The sequence below is a fragment of the Salvelinus fontinalis genome, chromosome 11 (genome assembly GCF_029448725.1).
Source record: "Salvelinus fontinalis isolate EN_2023a chromosome 11, ASM2944872v1, whole genome shotgun sequence".
Classification (NCBI taxonomy): domain Eukaryota; kingdom Metazoa; phylum Chordata; class Actinopteri; order Salmoniformes; family Salmonidae; genus Salvelinus; species Salvelinus fontinalis.
The window spans coordinates 3,197,985-3,219,036 of record NC_074675.1 but is presented as its reverse complement, the minus strand read 5'-3'; the positions used below and the strand labels follow the sequence as shown (position 1 = coordinate 3,219,036).

Sequence of the window (21,052 nt, the reverse complement as noted above, 5' to 3'; positions counted from 1 at the left end):
TCAGTAGTCTGTTACAGGACTAGTTATGTGTCGTTGTAGTGATGTCATAACCTAGTCTGTTCAGGACTAGTTATGTGTCATTGTAGTGATGTCATAACCTAGTCAGTAGTATGTACAGGACTAGTTATGTGTCGTTGTAGTGATGTCATAACCTAGTCAGTAGTCTGTTACAGGACTAGTTATGTGTCTTTGTAGTGATAACCTAGTCAGTAGTCTGTTACAGGACTAGTTATGTGTTGTTGTAGTGATGTCATAACCTAGTCAGTAGTCTGTTACAGGACTAGTTATGTGTCGTTGTAGTGACGTCATAACCTAGTCAGTAGTCTGTTACAGGACTAGTTATGTGTCGTTGTAGTGACGTCATAACCTAGTCAGTAGTCTGTTACAGGACTAGTTATTTGTCATTGTAGTGATGTCATAACCTAGTCAGTAGTAGTAGTCTGTTACTGGACTAGTTATTTGTCATTGTAGTGATGTTATGACCTAGTCAGTAGTCTGTACAGGACTAGTTATGTGTCGTTGTAGTGACGTTATAACCTAGTCAGTAGTAGTAGTCTGTACAGGACTAGTTATGTGTCGTTGTAGTGATGTCATAACCTAGTCAGTAGTCTGTACAGGACTAGTTATGTGTCGTTGTAGTGATGTCATAACCTAGTCAGTAGTCTGTTACAGGACTAGTTATGTGTCGTTGTAGTGATGTCATAACCTAGTCAGTAGTCTGTACAGGACTAGTTATGTGTCGTTGTAGTGATGTCATAACCTAGTCAGTAGTCTGTTACAGGACTAGTTATGTGTTGTTGTAGTGATGTCATAACCTAGTCAGTAGTCTGTTACAGGACTAGTTATGTGTCGTTGTAGTGATGTCATAACCTAGTCTGTTCAGGACTAGTTATGTGTCATTGTAGTGATGTCATAACCTAGTCAGTAGTCTGTACAGGACTAGTTATGAGTCATTGTAGTGATGTCATAGCCTAGTCAGTAGTCTGTACAGGACTAGTTATGTGTCGTTGTTGTGACGTTATGACCTAGTCAGTAGTCTGTTACAGGACTAGTTATGTGTCGTTGTAGTGACGTCATAACGTAGTCAGTAGTCTCTACAGGACTAGTTATGTGTCGTTGTAGTGATGTCATAACCTAGTCAGTAGTCTGTACAGGACTAGTTATGTGTCGTTGTAGTGACGTTATGACCTAGTCAGTAGTCTGTTACAGGACTAGTTATGTGTCGTTGTAGTGACGTCATAACCTAGTCAGTAGTCTGTTACAGGACTAGTTATGTGTCGTTGTAGTGACGTCATAACCTAGTCAGTAGTATGTACAGGACTAGTTATGTGTCGTTGTAGTGATGCCATAACCTAGTCAGTAGTCTGTACAGGACTAGTTATGTGTCGTTGTAGTGATGTCATAACCTAGTCAGTAGTCTGTACATGACTAGTTATGTGTCGTTGTAGTGATGTCATAACCTAGTCAGTAGTCTGTACAGGACTAGTTATGTGTCGTTGTAGTGATGTCATAACCTAGTCAGTAGTCTGTACAGGACTAGTTATGTGTCGTTGTAGTGATGTCATAACCTAGTCAGTAGTCTGTACAGGACTAGTTATGTGTCGTTGTAGTGACGTTATGACCTAGTCAGTAGTCTGTTTCAGGACTAGTTATGTGTCATTGTAGTGATGTCATAACCTAGTCAGTAGTCTGTACAGGACTAGTTATGTGTCGTTGTAGTGATGTTATGACCTAGTCAGTAGTCTGTACAGGACTAGTTATGTGTCGTTGTAGTGATGTCATAACCTAGTCAGTAGTCTGTACAGGACTAGTTATGTGTCGTTGTAGTGATGTCATAACCTAGTCAGTAGTCTGTACAGGACTAGTTATGTGTCGTTGTAGTGATGTCATAACCTAGTCAGTAGTCTGTACAGGACTAGTTATGTGTCGTTGTAGTGACGTTATGACCTAGTCAGTAGTCTGTTTCAGGACTAGTTATGTGTCATTGTAGTGATGTCATAACCTAGTCAGTAGTCTGTACAGGACTAGTTATGTGTCATTGTAGTGATGTCATAACCTAGTCAGTAGTCTGTTACAGGACTAGTTATGTGTTGTTGTAGTGATGTCATAACCTAGTCAGTAGTCTGTTACAGGACTAGTTATGTGTCGTTGTAGTGATAACCTAGTCAGTAGTCTGTTACAGGACTAGTTATGTGTTGTTGTAGTGATGTCATAACCTAGTCTGTACAGGACTAGTTATGTGTCGTTGTAGTGACGTTATGACCTAGTCAGTAGTCTGTTACAGGACTAGTTATGTGTCGTTGTAGTGATGTCATAACCTAGTCAGTAGTCTGTACAGGACTAGTTATATGTTGTTGTAGTGATGTCATAACCTAGTCAGTAGTCTGTACAGGACTAGTTATGTGTCGTTGTAGTGATGTCATAACCTAGTCAGTAGTCTGTACAGGACTAGTTATGTGTCGTTGTAGTGATGTCATAACCTAGTCAGTAGTCTGTACAGGACTAGTTATGTGTCGTTGTAGTGATGTCATAACCTAGTCAGTAGTCTGTACAGGACTAGTTATGTGTCGTTGTAGTGATGTCATAACCTAGTCAGTAGTCTGTTACAGGACTAGTTATGTGTCGTTGTAGTGATGTCATAACCTAGTCAGTAGTCTGTTACAGGACTAGTTATGTGTCGTTGTAGTGATGTCATAACCTAGTCAGTAGTCTGTACAGGACTAGTTATGTGTCGTTGTAGTGATGTCATAACCTAGTCAGTAGTCTGTACAGGACTAGTTATGTGTCATTGTAGTGATGTCATAACCTAGTCAGTAGTCTGTACAGGACTAGTTATGTGTTGTTGTAGTGATGTCATAACCTAGTCAGTAGTCTGTACAGGACTAGTTATGTGTCGTTGTAGTGATGTCATAACCTAGTCAGTAGTCTGTACAGGACTAGTTATGTGTCGTTGTAGTGATGTCATAACCTAGTCAGTAGTCTGTACAGGACTAGTTATGTGTCGTTGTAGTGATGTCATAACCTAGTCAGTAGTCTGTACAGGACTAGTTATGTGTCGTTGTAGTGATGTCATAACCTAGTCAGTAGTATGTACAGGACTAGTTATGTGTCGTTGTAGTGACGTTATGAAAGAGTATTTTGAAATAGCAACATTGTCATCCTCCTCCTCAGTGTGCTACAGAGCAACATAACATTGTCATCCTCCTCCTCAGTGTGCTACAGAGCAACATAACATTGTCATCCTCCTCCTCAGTGTGCTACAGAGCAACATAACATTGTCATCATCCTCCTCAGTGTGCTACAGAGCAACATAACATTGTCATCCTCCTCCTCAGTGTGCTACAGAGCAACATAACATTGTCATCCTCCTCCTCAGTGTGCTACAGAGCAACATAACATTGTCATCCTCCTCCTCAGTGTGCTACAGAGCAACATAACATTGTCATCCTCCTCCTCAGTGTGCTACAGAGCAACATAACATTGTCATCCTCCTCCTCAGTGTGCTACAGAGCAACATAACATTGTCATCCTCCTCCTCAGTGTGTTACAGAGCAACATAACATTGTCATCATCCTCCTCAGTGTGCTACAGAGCAACATAACATTGTCATCCTCCTCCTCCTCAGTGTGCTACAGAGCAACACTATCATTGTCATCCTCCTCCTCAGTGTGCTACAGAGCAACACTATCATTGTCATCCTCCTCCTCAGTGTGCTACAGAGCAACACTATCATTTACTGTCTACTTGTTGGTTCAACGTGGTTGTTTAATTAACGTTTAGTGCTATCCGGGATCCTTGGGATGTCCGTATCCTAAATCCTAACCCATTGCCCTATACAATCCATTACCTTTTCAATACATTTAGTTGATTCCCTACTAAGTTCAATCGATTTCCGTTTGACCCCGTCCGCATTCTCCACATGACAGATTTTATAGAGCCCTGCCCACTTAGGGACGTCCCGAGGATCCCATCAACCACAGAGTCTACAGAGTGGGCCTAACACTGGAACTGCAACATGGCCCGTTTTGCTGTAACAATGCGACCCTCTATTTGTCTCCTCAGAGCTGCAGAAGGAGGAAGATGAGGAACAGGGTTGTCATGGGTACCGTCCGGATCGCCCTCCAGCCCCGCGTAGAGCCAGCTTCAGCCAGGACACCTCTCACCCCTACTACGATGTGGCTCGACACGGGATCCTACAGGTCACAGGTGAGTTATTAGACCTGCCCCCCCCACCACCTAGGGCTGTGCCCTCTGTCTGTGGGCTACACTAGTTCATTTAGCAGGTCCTGATCTGACTATGCCATGTGGCTGTGGGCTACACTAGTTCATTTAGCAGGTCCTGATCTGGCTGTGGGCTACACTAGTTCATTTAGCAGGTCCTGATCTGGCTGTGCCATGTGGCTGTGTGCTACACTAGTTCATTTAGCAGGTCCTGATCTGGCTGTGGGCTACACTAGTTCATTTAGCAGGTCCTGATCTGGCTGTGGGCTACACTAGTTCATTTAGCAGGTCCTGATCTGGCTGTGCCATGTGGCTGTGGGCGACACTAGTTCATTAAGCAGGTCCTGATCTGGCTGTGCCATGTGGCTGTGTGCTACACTAGTTCATTTAGCAGGTCCTGATCTGGCTGTGGGCTACACTAGTTCATTTAGCAGGTCCTGATCTGGCTGTGGGCTACACTAGTTCATTTAGCAGGTCCTGATCTGGCTGTGGGCTACACTAGTTCATTAAGCAGGTCCTGATCTGGCTGTGGGCTACACTAGTTCATTTAGCAGGTCCTGATCTGGCTGTGGGCTACACTAGTTCATTAAGCAGGTCCTGATCTGGCTGTGGGCTACACTAGTTCATTTAGCAGTTCCTGATCTGGCTGTGGGCTACACTAGTTCATTTAGCAGGTCCTGATCTGGCTGTGGGCTACACTAGTTCATTTAGCAGGTCCTGATCTGGCTGTGGGCTACACTAGTTCATTTAGCAGGTCCTGATCTGGCTGTGCCATATGGCTGTGGGCTACACTAGTTCATTTAGCAGGTCCTGATCTGGCTGTGGGCTACACTAGTTCATTTAGCAGGTCCTGATCTGGCTGTGCCATATGGCTGTGGGCTACACTAGTTCATTTAGCAGGTCCTGATCTGGCTGTGGGCTACACTAGTTCATTTAGCAGGTCCTGATCTGGCTGTGGGCTACACTAGTTCATTTAGCAGGTCCTGATCTGGCTGTGCCATATGGCTGTGGGCTACACTAGTTCATTTAGCAGGTCCTGATCTGGCTGTGGGGCTACACTAGTTCATTTAGCAGGTCCTGATCTGGCTGTGCCATATGGCTGTGGGTTACACTAGTTCATTTAGCAGGTCCTGATCTGGCTGTGCCATATGGCTGTGGGTTACACTAGTTCATTAAGCAGACGAGATTTGCTTAGAATTACCGTGGCATTATTTTATAGTATGAAGAATATAATTGATAATAGCTGATAAGAAATGTAAATCGGGCATGCAACTTCTTATCAAATTCCCGAGGTGCATATTGAAGATATTGGAAGAACTGTCCACATTTACTGTTCATCAGACAACAGGATGAGTCGGCCTAACGAACAGCAAAAACACTAGCCTGTCAATCTAGTGTCCGCCATCGTACAAACGTTGACCTAGAGTGCATTTGGAAAGGATTCAGACCCCTTTTTCCACATTTTGTTACGTTACAGCCTTATTCTAAAATTGAATCCCCCTCTTCAATCTACACACAATACCCCATAATGACGTCCCAATACCCCATAATGACGTCCCAATACCCCAATAATGACGTCCCAATACCCCATAATGACGTCCCAATACCCCATAATGACGTCCCAATACCCCATAATGACGTCCCAATACCCCATAATGACGTCCCAATACCCCATAATGACGTCCCAATACCCCATAATGACATCACAATACCCCATAATGACATCCCAATACCCCATAATGACATCACAATACCCCATAATGACATCACAATACCCCATAATGACATCACAATACCCCATAATGACGTCCCAATACCCCATAATGACATCCCAATACCCCATAATGACATCACAATACCCCATAATGACATCCCAATACCCCATAATGACGTCCCAATACCCCATAATGACATCACAATACCCCATAATGACGTCCCAATACCCCATAATGACGTCCCAATACCCCATAATGACGTCCCGATACCCCATAATGACATCACGATACCCCATAATGACATCACAATACCCCATAATGACATCCCAATACCCCATAATGACATCCCAATACCCCATAATGACATCCCAATACCCCATAATGACATCCCAATACCCCATAATGACATCCCAATACCCCATAATGACGTCCCGATACCCCATAATGACGTCCCGATACCCCATAATGACGTCCCGATACCCCATAATGACGTCCCGATACCCCATAATGACGTCCCGATACCCCATAATGACGTCCCGATACCCCATAATGACGTCCCGATACCCCATAATGACGTCCCGATACCCCATAATGACGTCCCGATACCCCATAATGACGTCCCGATACCCCATAATGACGTCCCGATACCCCATAATGACGTCCCGATACCCCATAATGACGTCCCGATACCCCATAATGACGTCCCGATACCCCATAATGACGTCCCGATACCCCATAATGACGTCCCGATACCCCATAATGACGTCCCGATACCCCATAATGACGTCCCGATACCCCATAATGACGTCCCGATACCCCATAATGGCGTCCCGATACCCCATAATGGCGTCCCGATACCCCATAATGGCGTCCCGATACCCCATAATGACGTCCCAATACCCCATAATGACGTCCCAATACCCCATAATGACGTCCCAATACCCCAATAATGACGTCCCAATACCCCAATAATGACGTCCCAATACCCCATAATGACGTCCCAATACCCCAATAATGACGTCCCAATACCCCAATAATGACGTCCCAATACCCCATAATGACGTCCCAATACCCCAATAATGACGTCCCAATACCCCAATAATGACGTCCCAATACCCCAATAATGACGTCCCAATACCCCAATAATGACGTCCCAATACCCCAATAATGACGTCCCAATACCCCAATAATGACGTCCCAATACCCCATAATGACGTCCCAATACCCCATAATGACGTCCCAATACCCCATAATGACGTCCCAATACCCCATAATGACGTCCCAATACCCCATAATGACGTCCCAATACCCCATAATGACGTCCCAATACCCCATAATGACGTCCCAATACCCCATAATGACATCCCAATACCCCATAATGACATCACAATACCCCATAATGACAAAGCAAAAACAGGTTGAGAAAAATCTGCAAATTTATTACAATAAAAAAACTGAAATCACATTTACATAAGTATTCAGACCCTTTACTCAGTACTTTGTTGAAGAACATTTGGCAGTGATTACAGCCTCGAGTCTTCTTGGGTATGACTCTACAAGCTTGGTACACCTGTATTTGGGGAGTTTCTCCCATTCTTCTCTGCAGATCCTCTCAAGCTCTGTCAGGTTGGATGGGGAGCGTCGCTGCACAGCTATTTTCAGGTCTCTCCAGAGATGTTCGATCGGGTTCAAGTCCGGGCTCTGGCTGGGCCACTCAAGGACATTCAGAGATTTGTCCCGAAGCCACTCCTGCATTGTCTTGGCTGTGTGCTTAGGGTCGTTGTCCTGTTGGAAGGTGAACCTTCGACCCAGTCTGAGGTCCAGAGCGCTCCTGATCAAAGATCTCTGTACTTTGCTCCGTTCATCTTTCCCTCGATCCTGACTAGTCTCCCAGTCCCTGCTGCTGAAAAACCTCCGCACAGCATGATGCTGCCACCACCATGCTTCACCGTAGGGATGGTGCCAGGTTTCCTCCAGACGTGACGCTTGGTATTCAATCTTGGTTTCATCAGACCAGTGAATCTTGTTTCTCATGGTCAGAGTCCTTTAGGTGGCTTTTGGCAAACTCAAAGTGGGCTGTCATGTGCCTTTTACTGAGGAGTGGCTTCCGTCCAGCCACTCTACCATAAAGGCCTGATTGGTGGAGTGCTGCAGAGATGGTTGTCCTTCTGGAAGGTTCTCCCATCTCAACAGAGGAACTCTGGAGCTCTGTCAGAGTGACCATTGTGTTCTTGCTCACCTCCCTGACCAAGGCCCTTCTCGCCAGATTGCTCAGTTTGGCCGGGCGGCCAGCTCTAGGAAGAGTCTTGGTGGTTCCAAACTTCTTCCATTTAAGAAGGATGGAGGCCACTGTGTTCTTGGGGACCTTCAATGCTGCAGAAATGTTTTGGTACCCTTCCCCAGATCTGTGCCTCGACACAATCCTGTCTCGGAGCTCTACGGACAATTCCTTCAACCTCATGGCTTGGTTTTTGCTCTGACATGCACTGTCAACTGTGGGACATTATATAGACAGGTGTGTGCCTTTCCCAATCAATTGCATTTCCCACCGGTGGACTCCAATCAAGTTGTAGAAACATCTCAAGGATGATCAATGGAAACAGGATGCACCTGAGCTCAATTTCTAGTCTCATAACAAAGGATCTGAATACTTATGCAAATAAGTTATTTCTGTTTTTTTATTTTAATAGATTTTCAAAAAATCTATTTTTTCTTTGGCATTATGTGGTAGTGTGTGCAGATTGATGAGGGAAAACATATATTTAATCCATTTTAGAATGAGGTTGTAACGTAACAAAATGTGGGAAAAGTCAAGGGGTCTGAATACTTTCTGAATGCTCTGTATTCTATTGGTCAACGTTGTCCTTCTGTGTGAGAGAAATATTCCAAACAGAGTCTGGGACAGTTGTGGGATGTGACAGATCCCAAATGAAATACAACCAATCACATCAAAACACCTTTTAAAAGCAGTGAGGCTGATGCACCAGATCAGAATGTTTTAGCCTGAAAATGTTCACAAAATGGCAGCAGTGCACACGGCAGTAGGCTATGAGCAGGAGTGTTCCAAAATGCTATTAATTAGTGGGAAAACACCATTCTCAAATGTGATTCTGCGTATAATGCTTTTATTATAAAGGTGCATTTTTATGGTGAAAATTATGTTCCTCAAACTGGAAACTGACACGCTGTCTATGTATGTAGTTTGGCTCTACACCGGTTCTAATGCGTATTCATGTGCTGATGTGTTCTCTCCTCTGTGTTCTCTCTGTTCTCTCCTCTGTGTTCTCTCCTCTCTGTTCTCTCCTCTGTGTTCTCTCCTCTGTGTTCTCTCCTCTGTGTTCTTTCCTCTGTGTTCTCTCCTCTGTGTTCTCTCCTCTGTGTTCTCTCTGTTCTCTCCTCTCTGTTCTCTCCTCTGTGTTCTCTCCTCTGTGTTCTCTCCTCTGTGTTCTCTCCTCTGTGTTCTCTCCTCTGTGTTCTCTCCTCTGTGTTCTCTCCTCTGTGTTCTCTCCTCTGTGTTCTCTCCTCTGTGTTCTCTCCTCTGTGTTCTCTCCTCTGTGTTCTCTCCTCTGTGTTCTCTCCTCTGTGTTCTCTCCTCTGTGTTCTCTCCTCTGTGTTCTCTCCTCTGTGTTCTCTCCTCTGTGTTCTCTCCTCTGTGTTCTCTCCTCTGTGTTCTCTCCTCTGTGTTCTCTCCTCTGTGTTCTCTCCTCTGTGTTCTCTCCTCTGTGTTCTCTCCTCTGTGTTCTCTCCTCTGTGTTCTCTCCTCTGTGTTCTCTCCTCTGTGTTCTCTCCTCTGTGTTCTCTCCTCTGTGTTCTCTCCTCTGTGTTCTCTCCTCTGTGTTCTCTCCTCTGTGTTCTCTCCTCTGTGTTCTCTCCTCTGTGTTCTCTCCTCTGTGTTCTCTCCTCTGTGTTCTCTCCTCTGTGTTCTCTCCTCTGTGTTCTCTCCTCTGTGTTCTCTCCTCTGTGTTCTCTCCTCTGTGTTCTCTCCTCTGTGTTCTCTGTTCTCTCTGTTCTCTCCAGGTGATGATAACTATGGCAGGAAGATAGTTGTCTTCAGTAGCTGCTTGATGCCCCCCTCCCATCAGCTCAACCACCACCACCTACTGCAGTGAGTCAGGACACCGTCATATGATATGTGATGTTAATGTACACGACCCTTTGTAGTCCATATCTCCCTCTGTAGGACGTCCTCTATGGTCTGTTCTACTATATGTAGTCCATATCTCCCTCTATGGTCTGTTCTGCTATATGTAGTCCATATCTCCCTCTGTAGGACGTCCTCTATGGTCTGTTCTGCTGTATGTAGTCCATATCTCCCTCTGTAGGACGTCCTCTATGGTCTGTTCTGCTATATGTAGTCGATATCTCCCTCTATGGTCTGTTCTGCTGTATGTAGTCTATATCTCCCTCTATGGTCTGTTCTGCTATATGTAGTCCATATCTCCCTCTATGGTCTGTTCTGCTATATGTAGTCCATATCTCCCTCTGTAGGACGTCCTCTATGGTCTGTTCTGCTATATGTAGTCCATATCTCCCTCTATGGTCTGTTCTGCTATATGTAGTCCATATCTCCCTCTGTAGGACGTCCTCTGTGGTCTGTTCTGCTATATGTAGTCCATATCTCCCTCTATGGTCTGTTCTGCTATATGTAGTCCATATCTCCCTCTGTAGGACGTCCTCTATGGTCTGTTCTGCTATATGTAGTCTATATCTCCCTCTATGGTCTGTTCTGCTATATGTAGTCTATATCTCCCTCTATGGTCTGTTCTGCTATATGTAGTCCATATCTCCCTCTGTGGTCTGTTCTGCTATATGTAGTCCATATCTCCCTCTGTGGTCTGTTCTGCTATATGTAGTCCATATCTCCCTCTATGGTCTGTTCTGCTATATGTAGTCTATATCTCCCTCTATGGTCTGTTCTGCTATATGTAGTACATATCTCCCTCTGTAGGACGTCCTCTATGGTCTGTTCTGCTATATGTAGTCTATATCTCCCTCTATGGTCTGTTCTGCTATATGTAGTCCATATCTCCCTCTGTAGGACGTCCTCTATGGTCTGTTCTGCTGTATGTAGTACATATCTCCCTCTGTAGGACGTCCTCTATGGTCTGTTCTGCTATATGTAGTCCATATCTCCCTCTATGGTCTGTTCTGCTATATGTAGTCCATATCTCCCTCTGTAGGACGTCCTCTATGGTCTGTTCTGCTATATGTAGTCTATATCTCCCTCTATGGTCTGTTCTGCTGTATGTAGTACATATCTCCCTCTGTAGGACGTCCTCTATGGTCTGTTCTGCTATATGTAGTCCATATCTCCCTCTATGGTCTGTTCTGCTATATGTAGTCTATATCTCCCTCTATGGTCTGTTCTGCTGTATGTAGTCCATATCTCCCTCTGTAGGACGTCCTCTATGGTCTGTTCTGCTATATGTAGTCCATATCTCCCTCTATGGTCTGTTCTGCTATATGTAGTCCATATCTCCCTCTGTAGGACGTCCTCTATGGTCTGTTCTGCTATATGTAGTCTATATCTCCCTCTATGGTCTGTTCTGCTGTATGTAGTCTATATCTCCCTCTATGGTCTGTTCTGCTATATGTAGTCTATATCTCCCTCTATGGTCTGTTCTGCTATATGTAGTCCATATCTCCCTCTGTAGGACGTCCTCTATGGTCTGTTCTGCTATATGTAGTCCATATCTCCCTCTATGGTCTGTTCTGCTATATGTAGTCTATATCTCCCTCTATGGTCTGTTCTGCTGTATGTAGTACATATCTCCCTCTGTAGGACGTCCTCTATGGTCTGTTCTGCTATATGTAGTCCATATCTCCCTCTATGGTCTGTTCTGCTATATGTAGTCTATATCTCCCTCTATGGTCTGTTCTGCTATATGTAGTCCACATCTCCCTCTATGGTCTGTTCTGCTATATGTAGTCCATATCTCCCTCTGTAGGACGTCCTCTATGGTCTGTTCTGCTATATGTAGTCCATATCTCCCTCTGTAGGACGTCCTCTATGGTCTGTTCTGCTATATGTAGTCCATATCTCCCTCTATGGTCTGTTCTGCTATATGTAGTCCATATCTCCCTCTGTAGGACGTCCTCTGTGGTCTGTTCTGCTATATGTAGTCCATATCTCCCTCTATGGTCTGTTCTGCTATATGTAGTCCATATCTCCCTCTGTAGGACGTCCTCTATGGTCTGTTCTGCTATATGTAGTCTATATCTCCCTCTATGGTCTGTTCTGCTATATGTAGTCTATATCTCCCTCTATGGTCTGTTCTGCTATATGTAGTACATATCTCCCTCTGTAGGACGTCCTCTATGGTCTGTTCTGCTATATGTAGTCTATATCTCCCTCTATGGTCTGTTCTGCTATATGTAGTCCATATCTCCCTCTGTAGGACGTCCTCTATGGTCTGTTCTGCTGTATGTAGTACATATCTCCCTCTGTAGGACGTCCTCTATGGTCTGTTCTGCTATATGTAGTCCATATCTCCCTCTATGGTCTGTTCTGCTATATGTAGTCCATATCTCCCTCTGTAGGACGTCCTCTATGGTCTGTTCTGCTATATGTAGTCTATATCTCCCTCTATGGTCTGTTCTGCTGTATGTAGTACATATCTCCCTCTGTAGGACGTCCTCTATGGTCTGTTCTGCTATATGTAGTCTATATCTCCCTCTATGGTCTGTTCTGCTGTATGTAGTCTATATCTCCCTCTATGGTCTGTTCTGCTATATGTAGTCTATATCTCCCTCTATGGTCTGTTCTGCTATATGTAGTCCATATCTCCCTCTATGGTCTGTTCTGCTGTATGTAGTCCATATCTCCCTCTATGGTCTGTTCTGCTATATGTAGTCCATATCTCCCTCTATGGTCTGTTCTGCTGTATGTAGTCCATATCTCCCTCTGTGGTCTGTTCTGCTATATGTAGTCCATATCTCCCTCTATGGTCTGTTCTGCTATATGTAGTCCATATCTCCCTCTATGGTCTGTTCTGCTATATGTAGTCCATATCTCCCTCTGTAGGACGTCCTCTATGGTCTGTTCTGCTATATGTAGTCCATATCTCCCTCTATGGTCTGTTCTGCTATATGTAGTCTATATCTCCCTCTATGGTCTGTTCTGCTGTATGTAGTACATATCTCCCTCTGTAGGACGTCCTCTATGGTCTGTTCTGCTATATGTAGTCCATATCTCCCTCTATGGTCTGTTCTGCTATATGTAGTCTATATCTCCCTCTATGGTCTGTTCTGCTATATGTAGTCCACATCTCCCTCTATGGTCTGTTCTGCTATATGTAGTCCATATCTCCCTCTGTAGGACGTCCTCTATGGTCTGTTCTGCTATATGTAGTCCATATCTCCCTCTGTAGGACGTCCTCTATGGTCTGTTCTGCTATATGTAGTCCATATCTCCCTCTATAGTCTGTTCTGCTATATGTAGTCTATATCTCCCTCTATGGTCTGTTCTGCTATATGTAGTCTATATCTCCCTCTGTGGTCTGTTCTGCTATATGTAGTCTATATCTCCCTCTATGGTCTGTTCTGCTATATGTAGTCCATATCTCCCTCTATGGTCTGTTCTGCTATATGTAGTCTATATCTCCCTCTGTGGTCTGTTCTGCTATATGTAGTCTATATCTCCCTCTATGGTCTGTTCTGCTATATGTAGTCTATATCTCCCTCTATGGTCTGTTCTGCTATATGTAGTCTATATCTCCCTCTATGGTCTGTTCTGCTATATGTAGTCTATATCTCCCTCTGTGGTCTGTTCTGCTATATGTAGTCCATATCTCCCTCTGTAGGACGTCCTCTATGGTCTGTTCTGCTATATGTAGTCCATATCTCCCTCTATGGTCTGTTCTGCTGTATGTAGTCTATATCTCCCTCTATGGTCTGTTCTGCTATATGTAGTCCATATCTCCCTCTATGGTCTGTTCTGCTATATGTAGTCCATATCTCCCTCTATGGTCTGTTCTGCTATATGTAGTCTATATCTCCCTCTATGGTCTGTTCTGCTATATGTAGTCTATATCTCCCTCTGTGGTCTGTTCTGCTATATGTAGTCTATATCTCCCTCTATGGTCTGTTCTGCTATATGTAGTCCATATCTCCCTCTATGGTCTGTTCTGCTATATGTAGTCCATATCTCCCTCTGTAGGACGTCCTCTATGGTCTGTTCTGCTATATGTAGTCCATATCTCCCTCTATGGTCTGTTCTGCTATATGTAGTCCGTATCTCCCTCTATGGTCTGTTCTGCTGTATGTAGTCCATATCTCCCTCTATAGTCTGTTCTGCTATATGTAGTCTATATCTCCCTCTATGGTCTGTTCTGCTATATGTAGTCCATATCTCCCTCTATGGTCTGTTCTGCTATATGTAGTCCATATCTCCCTCTGTAGGACGTCCTCTATGGTCTGTTCTGCTATATGTAGTCCATATCTCCCTCTATGGTCTGTTCTGCTATATGTAGTCCGTATCTCCCTCTATGGTCTGTTCTGCTGTATGTAGTCTATATCTCCCTCTATGGTCTGTTCTGCTATATGTAGTCCATATCTCCCTCTGTAGGACGTCCTCTATGGTCTGTTCTGCTGTATGTAGTCCATATCTCCCTCTATGGTCTGTTCTGCTGTATGTAGTCCATATCTCCCTCTATGGTCTGTTCTGCTATATGTAGTCTATATCTCCCTCTGTGGTCTGTTCTGCTATATGTAGTCCATATCTCCCTCTGTGGTCTGTTCTGCTATATGTAGTCCATATCTCCCTCTATGGTCTGTTCTGCTATATGTAGTCCATATCTCCCTCTATGGTCTGTTCTGCTATATGTAGTCCATATCTCCCTCTGTAGGACGTCCTCTGTGGTCTGTTCTGCTATATGTAGTCCATATCTCCCTCTATGGTCTGTTCTGCTGTATGTAGTCCATATCTCCCTCTATGGTCTGTTCTGCTGTATGTAGTCTATATCTCCCTCTGTAGGACGTCCTCTATGGTCTGTTCTGCTGTATGTAGTCTATATCTCCCTCTATGGTCTGTTCTGCTGTATGTAGTCTATATCTCCCTCTGTAGGACGTCCTCTATGGTCTGTTCTGCTATATGTAGTCCACATCTCCCTCTATGGTCTGTTCTGCTATATGTAGTCCATATCTCCCTCTATGGTCTGTTCTGCTATATGTAGTCTATATCTCCCTCTGTAGGACGTCCTCTATGGTCTGTTCTGCTGTATGTAGTCTATATCTCCCTCTATGGTCTGTTCTGCTATATGTAGTTTATATCTCCCTCTATGGTCTGTTCTGCTATATGTAGTCTATATCTCCCTCTGTAGGACGTCCTCTATGGTCTGTTCTGCTATATGTAGTCCACATCTCCCTCTATGGTCTGTTCTGCTATATGTAGTCCATATCTCCCTCTATGGTCTGTTCTGCTATATGTAGTCTATATCTCCCTCTGTAGGACGTCCTCTATGGTCTGTTCTGCTATATGTAGTCTATATCTCCCTCTATGGTCTGTTCTGCTATATGTAGTCCATATCTCCCTCTATGGTCTGTTCTGCTATATGTAGTCCATATCTCCCTCTATGGTCTGTTCTGCTATATGTAGTCTATATCTCCCTCTATGGTCTGTTCTGCTATATGTAGTCTATATCTCCCTCTATGGTCTGTTCTGCTGTATGTAGTCTATATCTCCCTCTATGGTCTGTTCTGCTGTATGTAGTCTATATCTCCCTCTATGGTCTGTTCTGCTATATGTAGTCCATATCTCCCTCTATGGTCTGTTCTGCTATATGTAGTCCATATCTCCCTCTATGGTCTGTTCTGCTATATGTAGTCCATATCTCCCTCTATGGTCTGTTCTGCTGTATGTAGTCCATATCTCCCTCTGTAGGACGTCCTCTATGGTCTGTTCTGCTGTATGTAGTCCATATCTCCCTCTGTAGGACGTCCTCTATGGTCTGTTCTGCTATATGTAGTCTATATCTCCCTCTATGGTCTGTTCTGCTGTATGTAGTCCATATCTCCCTCTGTAGGACGTCCTCTATGGTCTGTTCTGCTGTATGTAGTCCATATCTCCCTCTATGGTCTGTTCTGCTATATGTAGTCCATATCTCCCTCTGTAGGACGTCCTCTATGGTCTGTTCTGCTGTATGTAGTCCATATCTCCCTCTATGGTCTGTTCTGCTATATGTAGTCCATATCTCCCTCTATGGTCTGTTCTGCTATATGTAGTCCATATCTCCCTCTATGGTCTGTTCTGCTATATGTAGTCCATATCTCCCTCTGTAGGACGTCCTCTATGGTCTGTTCTGCTATATGTAGTCCATATCTCCCTCTATGGTCTGTTCTGCTATATGTAGTCCATATCTCCCTCTATGGTCTGTTCTGCTATATGTAGTCCATATCTCCCTCTATGGTCTGTTCTGCTATATGTAGTCCATATCTCCCTCTGTAGGACGTCCTCTATGGTCTGTTCTGCTATATGTAGTCCATATCTCCCTCTATGGTCTGTTCTGCTGTATGTAGTCTATATCTCCCTCTATGGTCTGTTCTGCTATATGTAGTCCATATCTCCCTCTATGGTCTGTTCTGCTGTATGTAGTCCATATCTCCCTCTATGGTCTGTTCTGCTATATGTAGTCCATATCTCCCTCTATGGTCTGTTCTGCTATATGTAGTCCATATCTCCCTCTGTAGGACGTCCTCTATGGTCTGTTCTGCTGTATGTAGTCCATATCTCCCTCTATGGTCTGTTCTGCTATATGTAGTCCATATCTCCCTCTATGGTCTGTTCTGCTATATGTAGTCCATATCTCCCTCTATGGTCTGTTCTGCTATATGTAGTCCATATCTCCCTCTGTGGACGTTGGTCTGTTCTGCTATATGTAGTCCATATCTCCCTCTATGGTCTGTTCTGCTATATGTAGTCCATATCTCCCTCTGTAGGACGTCCTCTATGGTCTGTTCTGCTATATGTAGTCCATATCTCCCTCTATGGTCTGTTCTGCTATATGTAGTCTATATCTCCCTCTATGGTCTGTTCTGCTATATGTAGTCCATATCTCCCTCTATGGTCTGTTCTGCTATATGTAGTCTATATCTCCCTCTATGGTCTGTTCTGCTATATGTAGTCCATATCTCCCTCTATGGTCTGTTCTGCTATATGTAGTCCATATCTCCCTCTATGGTCTGTTCTGCTATATGTAGTCTATATCTCCCTCTATGGTCTGTTCTGCTGTATGTAGTCCATATCTCCCTCTATGGTCTGTTCTGCTGTATGTAGTCTATATCTCCCTCTGTGGTCTGTTCTGCTGTATGTAGTCTATATCTCCCTCTATGGTCTGTTCTGCTGTATGTAGTCCATATCTCCCTCTATGGTCTGTTCTGCTATATGTAGTCCATATCTCCCTCTATGGTCTGTTCTGCTATATGTAGTCCATATCTCCCTCTATGGTCTGTTCTGCTATATGTAGTCTATATCTCCCTCTATGGTCTGTTCTGCTATATGTAGTCCATATCTCCCTCTATGGTCTGTTCTGCTATATGTAGTCTATATCTCCCTCTGTGGGACGTCCTCTATGGTCTGTTCTGCTATATGTAGTCTATATCTCCCTCTATGGTCTGTTCTGCTATATGTAGTCTATATCTCCCTCTATGGTCTGTTCTGCTGTATGTAGTCTATATCTCCCTCTATGGTCTGTTCTGCTATATGTAGTCTATATCTCCCTCTATGGTCTGTTCTGCTATATGTAGTCCATATCTCCCTCTATGGTCTGTTCTGCTATATGTAGTCTATATCTCCCTCTATGGTCTGTTCTGCTATATGTAGTCCATATCTCCCTCTATGGTCTGTTCTGCTATATGTAGTCCATATCTCCCTCTATGGTCTGTTCTGCTATATGTAGTCTATATCTCCCTCTATGGTCTGTTCTGCTATATGTAGTCTATATCTCCCTCTATGGTCTGTTCTGCTATATGTAGTCCATATCTCCCTCTATGGTCTGTTCTGCTATATGTAGTCTATATCTCCCTCTGTAGGACGTCCTCTATGGTCTGTTCTGCTATATGTAGTCCATATCTCCCTCTATGGTCTGTTCTGCTATATGTAGTCCATATCTCCCTCTATGGTCTGTTCTGCTATATGTAGTCCATATCTCCCTCTATGGTCTGTTCTGCTATATGTAGTCCATATCTCCCTCTATGGTCTGTTCTGCTGTATGTAGTCCATATCTCCCTCTGTAGGACGTCCTCTATGGTCTGTTCTGCTGTATGTAGTCTATATCTCCCTCTATGGTCTGTTCTGCTATATGTAGTCCATATCTCCCTCTGTAGGACGTCCTCTATGGTCTGTTCTGCTATATGTAGTCCATATCTCCCTCTGTAGGACGTCCTCTATGGTCTGTTCTGCTATATGTAGTCCATATCTCCCTCTATGGTCTGTTCTGCTATATGTAGTCCATATCTCCCTCTATGGTCTGTTCTGCTATATGTAGTCCATATCTCCCTCTATGGTCTGTTCTGCTGTATGTAGTCTATATCTCCCTCTATGGTCTGTTCTGCTATATGTAGTCCATATCTCCCTCTATGGTCTGTTCTGCTATATGTAGTCCATATCTCCCTCTGTAGGACGTCCTCTATGGTCTGTTCTGCTATATGTAGTCCATATCTCCCTCTATGGTCTGTTCTGCTATATGTAGTCCATATCTCCCTCTATGGTCTGTTCTGCTATATGTAGTCCATATCTCCCTCTATGGTCTGTTCTGCTATATGTAGTCTATATCTCCCTCTATGGTCTGTTCTGCTATATGTAGTCCATATCTCCCTCTATGGTCTGTTCTGCTATATGTAGTCCATATCTCTCCTCTATGGTCTGTTCTGCTATATGTAGTCCATATCTCCCTCTGTAGGACGTCCTCTATGGTCTGTTCTGCTATATGTAGTCCATATCTCCCTCTATGGTCTGTTCTGCTATATGTAGTCCATATCTCCCTCTGTAGGACGTCCTCTATGGTCTGTTCTGCTATATGTAGTCTATATCTCCCTCTATGGTCTGTTCTGCTATATGTAGTCCATATCTCCCTCTATGGTCTGTTCTGCTATATGTAGTCTATATCTCCCTCTATGGTCTGTTCTGCTATATGTAGTCCATATCTCCCTCTATGGTCTGTTCTGCTATATGTAGTCTATATCTCCCTCTATGGTCTGTTCTGCTATATGTAGTCCATATCTCCCTCTATGGTCTGTTCTGCTATATGTAGTCTATATCTCCCTCTGTAGGACGTCCTCTATGGTCTGTTCTGCTATATGTAGTCCATATCTCCCTCTATGGTCTGTTCTGCTATATGTAGTCCATATCTCCCTCTATGGTCTGTTCTGCTATATGTAGTCCATATCTCCCTCTATGGTCTGTTCTGCTATATGTAGTCCATATCTCCCTCTATGGTCTGTTCTGCTATATGTAGTCCATATCTCCCTCTATGGTCTGTTCTGCTATATGTAGTCCATATCTCCCTCTGTAGGACGTCCTCTATGGTCTGTTCTGCTATATGTAGTCCATATCTCCCTCTATGGTCTGTTCTGCTATATGTAGTCCATATCTCCCTCTATGGTCTGTTCTGCTATATGTAGTCCATATCTCCCTCTGTAGGACGTCCTCTATGGTCTGTTCTGCTATATGTAGTCCATATCTCCCTCTATGGTCTGTTCTGCTGTATGTAGTCCATATCTCCCTCTATGGTCTGTTCTGCTATATGTAGTCTATATCTCCCTCTATGGTCTGTTCTGCTATATGTAGTCCATATCTCCCTCTATGGTCTGTTCTGCTATATGTAGTCCATATCTCCCTCTATGGTCTGTTCTGCTATATGTAGTCTATATCTCCCTCTATGGTCTGTTCTGCTATATGTAGTCTATATCTCCCTCTATGGTCTGTTCTGCTATATGTAGTCCATATCTCCCTCTATGGTCTGTTCTGCTATATGTAGTCCATATCTCCCTCTATGGTCTGTTCTGCTATATGTAGTCCATATCTCCCTCTATGGTCTGTTCTGCTATATGTAGTCCATATCTCCCTCTATGGTCTGTTCTGCTATATGTAGTCCATATCTCCCTCTATGGTCTGTTCTGCTATATGTAGTCCATATCTCCCTCTATGGTCTGTTCTGCTGTATGTAGTCCATATCTCCCTCTATGGTCTGTTCTGCTGTATGTAGTCCATATCTCCCTCTATGGTCTGTTCTGCTGTATGTAGTCCATATCTCCCTCTATGGTCTGTTCTGCTGTATGTAGTCCATATCTCCCTCTATGGTCTGTTCTGCTGTATGTAGTCCATATCTCCCTCTATGGTCTGTTCTGCTATATGTAGTCCATATCTCCCTCTATGGTCTGTTCTGCTGTATGTAGTCCATATCTCCCTCTGTAAGACGTCCTCTATGGTCTGTTCTGCTATATGTAGTCCATATCTCCCTCTATGGTCTGTTCTGCTATATGTAGTCCATATCTCCCTCTATGGTCTGTTCTGCTATATGTAGTCCATATCTCCCTCTGTAGGACGTCCTCTATGGTCTGTTCTGCTATATGTAGTCCATATCTCCCTCTATGGTCTGTTCTGCTGTATGTAGTCTATATCTCCCTCTATGGTCTGTTCTGCTGTATGTAGTCCATATCTCCCTCTATGGTCTGTTCTGCTATATGTAGTCCATATCTCCCTCTATGGTCTGTTCTGCTATATGTAGTCCATATCTCCCTCTATGGTCTGTTCTGCTATATGTAGTCCATATCTCCCTCTATGGTCTGTTCTGCTATATGTAGTCTATATCTCCCTCTATGGTCTGTTCTGCTATATGTAGTCCATATCTCCCTCTATGGTCTGTTCTGCTATATGTAGTCCATATCTCCCTCTATGGTCTGTTCTGCTATATGTAGTCCATATCTCCCTCTATGGTCTGTTCTGCTATATGTAGTCTATATCTCCCTCTATGGTCTGTTCTGCTATATGTAGTCCATATCTCCCTCTATGGTCTGTTCTGCTATATGTAGTCCATATCTCCCTCTATGGTCTGTTCTGCTATATGTAGTCCATATCTCCCTCTATGGTCTGTTCTGCTATATGTAGTCTATATCTCCCT

The 21,052-nt window shown here is 43.9% G+C and overlaps 1 protein-coding gene across 1 annotated transcript in view; it reads left to right on the top strand.

The window, feature by feature from the left end:
* The window catches only part of LOC129864885 (rho GTPase-activating protein 8-like), an 81,173-nt gene that overhangs the window by 33,030 nt on the left and 27,091 nt on the right, over window positions 1-21,052 (top strand). Inside the window, exons 3-4 of the mRNA XM_055937187.1 lie at window positions 4,063-4,206; window positions 9,954-10,041. Coding sequence (XP_055793162.1) covers window positions 4,063-4,206; window positions 9,954-10,041 — 232 coding nt within the window. The remainder of the gene's footprint in view (window positions 1-4,062; window positions 4,207-9,953; window positions 10,042-21,052) is intronic.